At 39.6% G+C, this 14,188-nt stretch overlaps 1 protein-coding gene and 1 long non-coding RNA gene across 4 annotated transcripts in view; one reads left to right on the top strand and one right to left on the bottom strand.

Annotated features, from left to right (window-relative positions):
- The window catches only part of LOC140997942 (zinc finger protein ZXDC), a 99,502-nt gene that overhangs the window by 9,112 nt on the left and 76,202 nt on the right, over positions 1-14,188 (top strand). The window contains exon 10 of one of the 2 annotated variants that reach the window (XM_073468039.1): positions 146-263. In XM_073468039.1, coding sequence (XP_073324140.1) covers positions 146-232 — 87 coding nt within the window. In that variant the 3' untranslated portion in view covers positions 233-263. Of the gene's footprint in view, positions 1-145; positions 871-14,188 lie in introns of those variants that run through there. The other variant, XM_073468038.1, reaches the window with a different exon arrangement.
- On the bottom strand, positions 4,977-8,083 carry LOC140998074 (uncharacterized). 2 transcript variants are annotated; one of them, XR_012179415.1, is made up of 5 exons: positions 8,001-8,053; positions 7,638-7,712; positions 6,516-6,663; positions 5,407-5,469; positions 4,977-5,320 (listed from the first exon to the last, which is right to left on the bottom strand). It is a non-coding gene; the product is annotated as an uncharacterized lncRNA (long non-coding RNA). The 2 variants fall into 2 exon arrangements; XR_012179414.1 differs by lacking the exon at positions 7,638-7,712 and having other exon boundaries at positions 8,001-8,083.

A 14,188-nucleotide genomic window follows, 5' to 3' on the forward strand; every position in this document is an offset into this window, starting at 1 on the left:
GGTTATACTTCACAGCAAAGTAAACTGTGGCACAGTGATATCTTATTTTATTCCATTCACAAAAGTGAACTCATAGACATAGTGGAACTGTAATATTCAGTCAGTTCTGATGGAAGAGAACTGAGCTCTGACTGTCCCCTCACAGGAACCTTCAGTGATGACCGAGGAAGACAATGGTTCTGACAACTCTCAGTTCACAGGAAGCACAATCAACCTTCAGGACTTGGAGTAACTGCCACAGAATAGCTGCAGCTCAGAGGCCAACTGTCCACAGTTTACAGCAACAAACAGATGTTGGACTCCATCAGACAGTTGCCTTGTCTTTTCCCCATGACTTCTTAGACAAGTGATTAAAGTTTAGGGTGGGGGTGGACAGAGAATGCACCTTGAGAAGAGGAGATGAGGATTCTTTGTTCAGAAGATAATTATGTGTTTATTTCATAAGTCCAGTTTGTACCAAAATCCAGCCTGAGAGTGTTCACATGTCAAAGACGTATGCGAGACGCTCTGTCCTGTGAGTTTTGACAGTAGTGGTGTCTATTCCATGGTGCCACATTGCCACTCATGCACAGACTGTGCTGTCTGCGCTCCAGTTGCCTTACAGACACCTCACGCAGTGCATTCCTCCACCGGCCAGTTATCTGCTTTCTATGTTGCTATTTTGTTTTCTTATGTTTTGGTAGATTTATTTTTCTATGGCAGCAGTAAGTCCATGTTGAAAATATGCCTGTTCATGTCTTTATATACAGTCTGTAATAAGTTACTTCCTTCTTGTAATTATTGTATCTGTTTATTTATTATTAAGCTGTGGGTTTACAGAATGGCAGAGCCAGACACAGAAGAATTAAAGAATCAAAGCACAATCATAAAGAGCTTGTGGGACGGCCTTCATTTTACCTGTTTACTGAGATGAGAAATGCCGTGTTTGATTTGGACAAGATCAAAATATATGAGGATTGAAACGATTCACAAAGGAAACCACAACTACACAACTCTGTGTCGTAACAGAGACTTTTGCAGTTGTGTTAAGCACACTGAATGACTAATTAGCAACGGGGTGACACGTTACAAGATGTCGTACAGGAGACGTGACATGGGACAAAGTTTTTTGTGTGCTGATTTGCACCAACTCGTAATTGTAACATTCCAGTTGAAGGTATCGGCACCATATTCAGTATATTATCCTCCAGCACTGACTGCTGACAGTGGTCTGGCTGTGCAATCACGACAGCAAAACATTTGCTCAGTGTCTTGTTAGCACAACAAAGGTTTTTACAAGATCCCATTCACATTATAAGATATTTCTAATGATTTACTATGACATGATATGTTTGTTTTGTGAATAATGACTTTTGGCAGCTCTTATAACAAGAAATGTTTTTTGTAAAAATGGAATGATTTGCTATCTTGTAATAATGTGAAGTCATAACATGAACAATATGTTTTATAATGTAAAAAGGATCTTGTGAAAACATGGATAGTAAGCAATGATTTGTTTCTTGTAGTGGTAGATGATTAGAATTCGCTGCCATAGATAATTGATCATAGTTTTATTGTCAGTGTGCTGTTGAATCAAGATAGACAGTGAAGTCAGATTCACAACAACAATTTCACACAACAATCTTAATATTGACATCTCTGCAGACTTAAGTAGTTGTTTCTCCACTTTTCGAAAAGAGTTGTGTATGTTGACACTAAAAGGAATAGTTCACACTAGAACTAAATTCAGTCATTATCGACTCACCCTCATGCTGATGAGAAATCTGGTCTAGTTTCTTATTCCTTAAAGTGCAGCTGGAGACTTGCGGGGGTACCGTCCTGCAGCAAAAATCCATATAACGGGCGTCAATGGTGCCCGAGACAAAAAGGTCCATAACACTACACAAAAACTTTGTAATATTCCTCCATACTGCTCGTCCGCTGCAATCCAAGTGTCCTGAAGTGGTGACATCCAGAGTTTACTCGAAACAACGTCATTTAGTACATTTTTCTAGCCTAAACAGTCACTATGCTATTTCTGCCTGGAGGCACGCTCCGCGTGCACGTGAGTCTCCCTCACAGCCGCTTGCACTACGGAAGCCGCGCCAGACAAGATCAACGAGACTCGCGATAGATACACACCAGTATTTACTTCCTGCTGTGAGTGTCAAAGTTTCAAATCACTAGTGCAGGCAGATCCCTCTTGTGTTTGTGTGTCGCTCGGTCGCTCATAGCTGGATGTAAATACCGGTGTGTATCTATCGCGAGTTCTGTTGATCTTGTACAGATTACAAGATACACTTGTAACCAGTGTTGGGCAAGTTACTTTCAAAAAGTAATTAGTTACAGTTACTAGTTACTTCTCCTAAAAAGTAACTGAGTTACTAACTGAGTTACTCCACAATAAAAGTAACTAGTTACTAGTAAAAGTAACTATTCCGTTACTTTTGCGTTTCTCGCCCCCGTAACCCTCACCACCCGGCCCCCACCTTCTCAGCGTGTGTTTCATAAGCCAGATGAATAGAGTGCACAACAACAAAGACAAGTACCTGAGTTTTGCATTTATTGTAACTCCATATAAATTACAATGGATGATAGACTTTTAAAACATTTTTTTTTAAAGAGAAATACACAATCTAACAGTCTTAAACCATTTTTATAGTAGTTTATATTAAATGTTTTTTTTTCTTTTTTTTTTTTCTTCTTTCTTTTCAATGTATGGTGCTTAAATGAATGTACAGATTTGTGTAGAAGTTTTAACGGTTTGTGATTTTATTGTTGGACCCCAGGAAGAAGAAGCTAAAAGCACCCGCCAAAGTTCTTTCAAATCTCTGTACCCGGCGCTATGCATGCGGAAACACATACCCAATTCTCTGATTGGCTGAAGACGTAATCTCACTACACATCAGCCAATAATTGCTGAGACGGCTCTCTCATCCTCCTCTCTCTCAAGCGACTTTGAGTATCACGCAAAGCGCTATATAAAACTCATGTATTATTATTATTATTATTATTATTATTATTAAGACAGGCACACACGAGTTCAATCATGAAGTTAAGGGAAAAAAAACTCATTATGCGACTAGTAACGCACGGTAACGGGGTGTCGGATATGGCAACGGCGTTACAGTGACAGTCAAAGTAATTAGTTACATTACTCGTTAGTGAAAAAAGTAACGGCGTTAGTAACGCCGTTACTAGTAACGCCGTTACTCCCATCACTGCTTGTAACACACTTGTTACACTTGTAACTACCGCGGATTTTTTCATCAGCATGAGGGTGAGTCGATAATGACTGAATTTCGTTCTAGAGTGAACTATTCCTTTAACTCCTTCCTGTGTCTGCCACTGAAAACTTTGGCTCTGACTAGGGTGGAGGAACAGTGCCATCACCCTGTTTTAAATGGTCACTTGAAATCCTGCAAAGGAAAAAAATGTATGCAACCATGCCCCGTAATAGGTAGTGGTTCTATCTTCAAACCAGCAGGTGGCGTCAAAGTCGTTTGTATGGGGTTCATAGAGCAATAAGCAGCTAACACATACATGTGCTGCCACGAGCATTCATACAAATACTGTAAGATTATTATAATTATTTGTTCTCTCTCAACCTGCCATCTATCTTTTTGACCCCACTACATGCACTTGGCTGTGAGAGCTTGGTTACAATAGATTGAGTTGAACACTCACAGACACACATTCACAGAAATCCTCACAAGGTTTATCATTGTGTGGTGTTGGTTGAGAACGTGTTGTCAGCCATAGATGGAGCTTAAATCTGATTACAGATCAGTTTGGTGGCATAAACCCAAACGTCAATGAAAAAAAATGCTGTATATTACAGACTTAATGCAAAAGTTCTACCTCTAATATGAAAAGCACCACATCACCATACAAATCTACAGGAACTATTGCAGTTGACACTGAGATGAAGGAGATTGGGCTATTTTAATATTCATAAGTCAGCACAGCCCAGTATTGGTAACAGAAGTTATGAAGGAAGTCTCTTTCTGAAAACAAAGTAGCATTGTGTTGTATCTTGTACAATATGGCACCCCCCACTGTTTCTGAGTGCAACACCACTGTCATAAATACACCCCCCCCAAGGTTCAAATCCTCATGTCATCCTTGGCCTATGACATGATGTCCACTGTACATCGGTAAATAACATTAAAAAGTTATTACATGGCTGTTTACTTCACGAGGTCCTGGCTGCAGACCTCCACTGTGAGGTCGCTACCGCCGCTGGCTCCACTCTCAGGCCACTTCCACTGCCAGGGCAGGAAATGCACGGGATACATTTCAAAATAAAATCGCGAATGCACTTCCGGTTGAATCGTTTTCCTCACAAATGCATTAATTAATAAACAATATGACGTAAAATCTATCAATTCCTTGTCTATAGTATATATTGTTATATCGTATTTATATAGTAAACTTTTTTGTTTGTCGTTTTTGTTCTGTTTTCCTTTTATGTTGCGCATGAGCCCTAACGTGAGCATTTTGATTTATTCTGTCCAAATCTAGGACAAGAAGCCAGACCAATATACACTGCACTGTGTAATTTTACAACTTAGTCATTACGAAAAACAAACGGTGGGTGATATGACTCGGGGCTCAATAGTCTATTTGTAGCCTACTACAAAGCTGAGGATCTTGAAAAGAGAAGGTCAAATAGTTGATAAATGAAAACAATGGAGGGCAGGAATAACATTGCTCAGTGCACAAATTGTCTTTTAAGTTATTACTCATATTCATAAGCCAACATCTCATAAGATGTCATTGGCCTATACATTTTATTGTGTATTATACAGTATATACAGTACTGCACTGCCTTTTCATTATCATTTAACTTTGACTTGATTGCACTGCACTTTTTCTATATATTTTTTCAATTTTTTTTCTGTTGTATTATTCTGTATTTTTATTCTTAACCACCTTAAATTTCATGTTTGTGATCAATGAGAAAAACATAAAAAACACACCAAGTCACAACATGATTAAATGTTCTGTAGCCCTTTATTCTTGAACACAAACTCACTCATCTGTGTGACATTCACAATAGGCCAAATAATTTCTTCTGTCCATTATGTCTTCGCAGAATTTCCACGTCCTCAGTATTGTAAAATGTGAACTTGAAGGACTCCAGGATTGCTTCCTTTTCATGCTCATCCACCTCTTCTTTCCACACCCTCCCATATTGCAGAGCAGCCTCAGCCTGTTTCTCCTCCCCCATGCACAGAACATCAGGCAGGTCCACTTTGGCAGACAACAGTTGTCTGTTTGCCTCAACCCACTCTGCTGCATGTCTGCAATTGTGAAGAATGCGATCTTCAACCGAGTCCTATGGAAAAGACAGAAAGAAAGATGTCTGTACCATAGCTGCTGCACCAACAGTATCTGACCAATAGATACTGTGAAAAATCTTACCCCTTCCACTGGTGTGTCCACATCGGCAGGTCTGACTGAGACCTCAGCCTGCTGCTCTTCTTCCTGAAAATATATAGATAAGCAAAATGATCAGTTGTAATATTCAAAACACAAGCTCCAAAAAGAAGAAAAAGAAAAGATCCCATCAGTCAGTCTGGAGGTCAGAGGGCCCTTCTCAGACGTCACTCTAAATGTGTATTTCCTTCCTCAGTATCAAAAATAAAAGTACTGATGGTGCAGATGCATGCTACTTCTCAGTAATTTCAGTTACTATTCGTTTTGTTTATATACTGTAGTATACAACAGAGGTGGAAAAATAAAAAAGTAAAAATGTGCCATGTAGTCCTGCCACATTTTGATTCCACTTGTGCACTTAAATAGGTGATATCACTAATTAGCTAGTCGACCTCTGGCAAAACATCATGGTGTGTTGCATCGTCTTGGTAGCTTGGCTGTCTCACATATCACGTTTGTGAGTTCAGAAAGACACGTTTTCAACTTTGTGACGATGCCCAGCTAATGCAAGGAGAGTTTACAAAAATGTTTTATAACGTTACATACAAACAAATGCGAACAGTTACTACAGTTAATAATCCCTAATAACTTACGGTGTTGATGCTAACCGCCATTGGTGAAAGTTAACTTTGACGTTATCTAACTTAGCTTCAAAACAACAACCCAAGCCGACATGTAACATTCGGTAATTTGCATCATTAATGACTTCTATAACGTTATTATTTTACGGCACCTGTATTGACGAAGAACACAAGAAACCATGCATTTACTTTCTGTGGATAATAAAAATCAGCAACTCACCACTACTCGCTGGTCACTCTCGAATGAAAAGGACCCCCCCCCCCAAAAAAAAGAAAATGTCCTCACTTCCCGTCCTGACAGTGGAGGTGTTCTGACAGTGGAGCCTGCACCGGAAGCAACTTCACAGTGGAGGCCTGCAGCCAGGTGCCTCTCGTTTACTTAGGTGTCTTGTAGTCCATAACTTTTATTAATATTACTCTGTTGGTGACCAGCAGGAATTGCAGCAACACTGAAAGTCTGTGTGAGAGCACAAAGAGGCCAGAGGCTGACACAACGAGCAGGCAAATACTTACACAGTACGTAGCAGATCCTGAGGTGTTGGATTTTGTTACTGTGCTGGTGCATTCATCCTGAGATGGGTTCACACTGAAGCAGCACTTTGGTCAGGTGCAGGTCTGTGTCTTCAGCTGCACCTGTCTGATATATCGTAGGTGAGCTGCCCTGAGAGGAAAGGTTCATGGGGATGTTTCAGAGACAGTTAAGTAGTGCAGTGCAATTTCCATGTCACAAACCCCTTGTGCCCAGTGAAGGGGGCCACACGAAGTGTGTTTGCAGGTCTTCTTGCATATGTTGATAAGTAGTATAAAGCCTTTTGTGGCTCCTGAGGAAGCTGCATATAATCTGATAAATGGCCTCCAGCGATGTCACTCAGTGGCTGAGTTGCATTGTGGATAATGGGCTGTTAAAAGCAGTCAGCTGGTCTGCATTGCACTCCTGTAATACTGTTGGACTCATTATGGACAGCTTAAAAACAAATGATCAGAAGTGATGCAGCAGAACAGAGTTATTATGGACTATATTCCACACACTCTTCCTGCTTTTCAAAACCTGGTGCCTAAATTACCCACAATGCAACTTAGTGACACGAAAGGCTTTATACTACTTTTTTTCACATATGCAGTAGTAAGTAAGGTCTGTAAGCACACTTTAATATGGAAAATTTGTGGAGTTAACCTTTAATGACCATGGACGTGGTTTTCAGCACAATAGGGTTCTATGTCTCAGTTCACGTGTCAGCGACATCATACACAGACTGGCATCACAGTAATGTGACAAAAGAAACATTATTCACATGATTCCCAGGTGAAGAGAAGCTTTTGTGAATGTATTTTGTGAAGAGTGACTTCACTAAAGGAAACTTTTCTGACCTCGTCAGAAGTCATACTGTTTGCAGTAAAAAAAGGAGACCAGATGATTTGACTAGTCATGACTAATTTCAGTTCACATGGCTACTCAGGTCTTTGAGTCAGCAGTGCATAGAGTAAGGAAAATCTATACTCAAGTAAAAGTACCATTATGTTGTACCCTTGAACAGGGGGAATAGTGGTGAGAGAGAAATGAGGAGAACTACACGCAGCTCTTGCATTCACTCATCTGTATTCATTTCTCAAGTAACACAAACAGGACTTATTTACCTCCAACCAGGAGCACTTTCAACACCTTCAGTATCAGGACCACAGATACCTTTTCAAATGTGTTTTTAACTTCTCCTAAAATATTGAAATGCTATTGTTAATAACATTATTACATGAGCGATGACATGAAATGTGTTTTTAACAATACAATCCCTTCAATAACAAAATAAACAATTTATCTTACTGCACAGACATGAACCCAACAGTGGCTAGCTTAAATGGCGAGGCTGAGAACAATATGGCCACGCAGTCTCCAGGAGACAGTAAACACATCGCCGGAACTAGCAAGAAACTCTTTAAACAATAAACCAGCACAAAACATACTATTTACTGCGTTTACAGAGCTTTATGTACAGTAATTACCTTGAACAGGGGGAATAGTGGTGTGAGAGAATTGAAGAGAACTACACCAGCTCTTGCATTCACTCATCTGAAGGAGCAGAGCGCGTTTCCCTCTACTGGAGCCCCGAGGCATTAGCAACAGATCACTGCACAATCGATCCACCTGGAGTTGAATTACTCTATGATGAGTTACTCCTTCCTGTCACATAACAACCCGTCACAATTACTCCCATTAAAAAAATCACTCAAGTAAAAGTAAAAAAGTAACTGGTCAATAAATCACTCAAAGTACAAGTTATTGTCCACATTATAGTTGTTTAAGTTTTAAATAATTGTAATTATGAAAGTAATGTAAACACTGAGGCTGGCAGGGTGAGGTGAATTGCTTTCTATAAAACAATCCAATGTGTCACTGGAAGCTGTCTTTTGTTCTGTCATCACATTGTTGTCATTAGACAGGTGATGCTTCTTTTTCTTTCAGGCAGCTGACAACTTGGCATCTCCAGTAGAGGAGCTCCTGTATAGATATAAATTGCAAACATACCTATCAGTAATAAGAAGGTATACACGAGTGTCACAAGTAGAAGTATGGTTTGTTCCTTAAAAAACAACCTTTTTACTCCTATTATTACTATCCTACCCTGTTCAGAGTGAAAATCGATCATGTCAAGTCAGTCAGGTTTAAAAAGGTCAAGTTCCTCTGTCTCCTCCTAGTGTGACTCTATCTTAAGCCACACTTGGAATAAAAAGCCAGAACAAAGTTACTTTGTTTGAGTCTGTCTTGGCCTATGTGTCATCATTGAGTAAATATGTGAAATGGTGTCAGAGCTTCTGTCGTAAGATCTCACATGCTGCATCTAGTTGGAATAAATCATCTGATCCAAAGAAAGCGTCTCCATCAGTAATGTGTACTCCTCAGACTTCTCTCTGGAGGGAAATAGCAACCAAATTTCAACATCTACCATTAGAAAATTAGAGCCTGTATGCATCCCCAGAGAGATGGAGACAGAGAGGAAGAAGTAGGGCAAAGGCATGCGACTAATCCTCAATTCATCAGTGCTCTCATCCATCCAGACCAAGCCTGTAATCTGTGGGCCAGGCAGAGCCGTCCTGCAGGGACAGTCTCATGGCTTTTGGCTCCAGCTGTTTGATGACTGGATTAGGAGGTCAAGTGAGGTCAAACAGACATGCTGCTCTGCCTGTCGCACAACATGGGAGGCCTAATAACATCCAGTTACAATAGTGAATTTTGTATTGGCCCCATGCAGAGCCTGGTCAAACCCTTTACTTTATACTTCACTGGAGACTCTGTGGGGTCAGAGGTGGAAGACAGGGGCAACTGTATGAAGAGGGAGTGATAGTAAGAGACCTGCAGATTGAAGATCAGTTCTGTTAAAATGTTTTTTTATTTTTATTTATTTATTTTAAGGATGTCTGGTGATTTTTCTTATTGTCACCAAAGGTTTACCAACAATAGCAAAACTAATTGATTCTGCTTCCAAGTATTGTGTGTAACCCTAACTTTGATATATTTGATTCTCTGGACCGTATAGCTCCATTGTTGTCCCAGAACTATTAAAAACACATCATTGAGCCACACCTTTGCACGAGGTAATGGAGTGGGTTTCTGTTGAAAAGTGGTGGGGAAATAAGAGCTCAGAACGGTCTTCAACATAATGCAGTTTCAGGCGATGTAATGGGGCAGTTGGTATGAGGTCAGAGTAAACAAGGAAAAAAAATAGCATAATGGTGCATCAATAGGGCATAGGAGTTGAAAAGTACAAACATACTAAATACACAACAATTTTCATCATGTCTACTTTTTAACGTTAGACAAACAAAGAGTTCACAAGAGTGGTGATTTAGTGCCGCTCTGACCAGGCCTATGAGAGGCAGGAAGCAGCAGAGTAGAGAGAGAGAATCGGACATCAGCAGTGGGTGAAAATGGTGTGTAGAGTTAGAACATTTTCACATCTTACTCTGTGAACTGAGGATTTATTTTCTTTTATCTATTAAAATGACAAACGTGTGATTCATGGCACAAATCAAACAGGATCAAAAAAATATTTGTCTCTCTCCATTCACTATTATACAAAGTAAGTAAGGTCCCATGAGGTCCACCAGAAGGGGCGTGACTTTGGCTGTCTAGAACTTCTATGTAAACATTTGTCTGTTGTTGCCTTTCTTAAACCAAAGGAGAACACTGTTGCTCATGCACACAGTAGACTGGTATTTGTTTAACTGAAAACAACATGAAGGATGGAAAGAGAAACTTCAGGAAAATAAATCTAAGTGCTGTATCATAGGCAACTGGACTTGTTTCAGTTTCTTGAGGACATTTCATCTCTTATCTGAGAAGCTTCTTCAGTTCTAACTAACTGGATGGGAGTTTGCAGGCTTTTAAACTCTGTGTGGGAGTGTCCTTACAGAGTCGTTAAGGACACGTGTGAGCTCTGAGTTTCAGAGTCGTCAGGGCTACTTGTGGGTCGTTGTCCCAACAGGCCTTCATGTGGGTTGCTAGGGCTAGGTGAGCCCTGGTGTGAATGGTTGTTAAGCTGTCTGGGCAGGGAACTCAGTACAGTATTGTAGGTCTGTTCAAAGATGATTCTAGCTTGACGTATACAGATTCTTTTACTCCTCTTTCAAACCATCTGTCTTCCCTGGCCAAGATGTTTACGTTGTTGTCCTCAAAGGAATGATTTGTCTCCTTCAGATGTAAGTGGACAGCAGAGTCTTGACCTGAGGAGTTGGCCCTCCTGTGTTGTACCATTCGTTTATGAAGAGGTTGTTTTGTCTCCCCAATGTATAAATCTGTGCAGTCCTGGCTGCATTGAACAACATAAACTACATCACTCTGTTTATGCCTGGGTGTTTTGTCCTTAGGATGGACAAGTTTCTGCCTCAGTGTGTTGCTGGATTTGAAGTGAACCAGGATATGATGTTTATTAAAAATCCTCCTGAGTTTCTCAGATGTTCCTGCGACACATAAGGAATGATGATGTTGTTATGTTTTTCCATCTCCTCCTCTCTGTCTGCTCTGAATCTTTTAGCGGTTTTGACAAAGGTCCAGTTATGGTAGCCACAGGTTATGGTAAGTGCTCCTCTGATGTGCTTCTGTTCCTTCTCCTTCCCTTCTATCTTTGGAGGCAAGGTCTTAGCCCAATGGTTTAGGGTTATCAGAACCCTAAACCATTGGGCTGAGACCATGCCCAAGTGGCCTTAACAACTCTGAAACTCGGAGATCACAAGTGTCCTTAACGACTCTGTAAGGACACTCCCATACAGAGTTTAAAGCCTGCAACTCCCTTCTAGTTAGTTAGAATTGAAGAAGCCTCTTGGATGAGAGGTGAAACGTCTTCAAGAAACTGAAACAAGTCCAGTTGCCTACGATACAGCGCTTAGAATAACCATGACCTGGATGACTGAGAACCTTCATCAATCTTCAGGAAAATAAGCACTACCTAATATGTCCACTAGGGAACAGCAACTGAACAGGGATCAGAACAATAATGCTAATAATATAAAATCATTTTTCATTTTTTTATTGTGGAAAAGAAAACCGGAGCACCCGGGGTAAACCTGTGCAGACACAATGAAAACATGCAAAGTGGATCAGTAGTCCTGAGGCTTCTGTGTGTCAGGACTACTGAATGATGTTACAGCTTGTCTGTGTCTCTGTCTACGTATGCTTCATGTGTTTCACTTCTCGCCCTGCCTCTCCTCCTGCTGCTGCTGCTTGTATTTGCTGCAGTGTTTTGGAGTGCAAGCCTTTTTGAATCGCCTCCTCAGAGAAGGCTTCTCTGGTTTTTGCCTGGTTTTTACTGTAAGTATTTATTTAACGCTATCATCTATATTTATATTTATTTTATTTTATTTTATTTTATTTTATTTTATTTTATTTTATTTTATTTTTATTGTATTCTATTGTATTTTGTTCTATTCCTATCTTTTTTTTCTATTTTTAGCTAAGAGTTTATTGTGAACTGTATGCTGCTGGAAATTCAATTTCCCTGAGGGAGTCATCCCAACGGGATCAATAAAGGGAAGTCTAAGTCTAAGTCTGAGTCTAAGTCTATCATCAGTGAGCAGCCTCCCTCTCTCAACAGGAAAAGAAGAACAAAGGCTCATCAGAACAGATAGACTTCCCATGTAATCACAAACAGTCATCACAAAGAGAGAAGAATTCAAAACACAACGCCGCCTCAGAGTCTATTTTCAGCTCCTTCTTCCAGGCACTAAAATGTGGGCCAATTATGTGAATACACATAATAACAGCTGCTAGAGGCAGAATAACGACCTCTCTCTGTCTCTGTGATGTGTCTCAGAATCTTGGAGTGACTCTCTAAACAAACAGCATGTAAAGAACAACAACACCCAAATTGTTCCTGAGAGAGTGAGTTCGTCTCTGTGTGAGGAAGTGTTGTTGTTGCTGTGAGGCCTGTCACTGATAGCCTCCGAGAAGTGAGCCACACTGACCTCTGACAGCTAGTGACTGAGTTGAAGGTCTGTAGTAATCATGCTGGACAGTAGCAGTAGGAGTCACAATAGAGAAATGGAACTTATACTGTTGAGGAAGAGTTTCAAAGTTCAGTTTTGACCCCAGAAACAGCAGCTAACTGAACAATCTCACCACAAGGTCCATGTAGTAGCTGCTCTGGAGCTTCTGACCACCTGACCATCAAGATCATGTGTTATGACTGAAAGCAACACAACAGCTACAAAATGGACCTGGTAGATAGTTTTCTCCAATGTTTGAGGTCATTTATATATAGTGTTACACAATTTGTCCAGCAGAGAGCACTGACAAAACTGACAAGTTTTTGCACTTTTTATATGTCCACGCAGTACAATATCATGGTCACAGCTCTGTTAAGATCAGCTTCAATGATCCTTGAAAAAAACTGAACATTATATATATATATATATATATATATATATATGTATATATATAAATATATATGTATATATATAAATATATATATATATATGTATATATATAAATATATATGTATATATATAAATATATATATATGTATATATATAAATATATATGTATATATACACACACATATATATGCATATATATATACATACACAAACACAAAGAGAAGAGACAGAGAGAAAGACAAACAGAGAAATTTAAAAAAAGCAGTAGGACTAAATGCTTGATGAAATGGAGTTAAAGAAGCTGATTATGATTTTATTATATATCTATGCACTCTGTTTATAATGTCAGATGATGATCTGATAAAAACTCAATTCTAATGAAAATACAGCACTTGATAATTTTCCACATTTAAAACACTGTCCTCTTATAACTCTGATACAGCCTAAAGACTTGAGCCATTTTGGAGAATATTGGTGGGTAATTATCTTTGGAGTTTGTAAGAGGAGGCAAAGTATTTTATATATTTTTGATATGGTGAATGTATAATTCATGACAATTTATTTTGTAATAAGGGTGTTGCAAATAACTGGTATTGTTGATAACTATGATATTAAAAAAATGAAATACTGATATGGTGTTAATAATAGAAATATGATAATATGTTATATTCGGTGTATTCAGGTGAGGTTGTGAGACTTTAGCCCCTTTCACACTGCCTTTTGAAGGGAGGAATCTTGCGCTGATATTCTGCCTCGCCGTCTGTATGAAAGTTACAGAGGCAAAATCAGGGGACAGTTTCATACCGCCTCTGATTCTGATGAAAAGTGTCATGCTGTCTGTCCTTCCAACTCTTTCTCACATTTCTGCCCGAAAAACAGCGTCCATCCCCAGCAGTGAGAGCCAGACAGCTCCAGAAGTTGAATGACAGTGATTATGTGAAGCGATTAAGAGCAAAAAACTTTAACTCATGACGTCTTTGTCACTTTCCACTATTTTGCTGTTGTAGTTACTGTCTTTGGCAATTTATATAGAAAATAAAATCACCAAATTTAATGATGAAAAATCACACGGACGGTCAGCCCTCCTGACCTAGACTTCAGTGAACTTCCCCCCTGAAAACAGCAACCCCTCTGCAGGAGTGAGAGTGAGAAAGGGTCCGCTATTTACTGATGGCGATTATGTGATGTCATTTAGAGCAAAAAACTTCTCTGTGACTTTTTCCAGGATGGTGGGACAGAATCTCATTCACAAAAATTGGGAATTTGTGGATCCATTTTTAGATTTACAGGTGGAAACATGTTAAAACCCCCCCACAGATCTC

The sequence above is a fragment of the Pagrus major genome, chromosome 6 (genome assembly GCF_040436345.1).
Source record: "Pagrus major chromosome 6, Pma_NU_1.0".
NCBI lineage: Eukaryota > Metazoa > Chordata > Actinopteri > Spariformes > Sparidae > Pagrus > Pagrus major.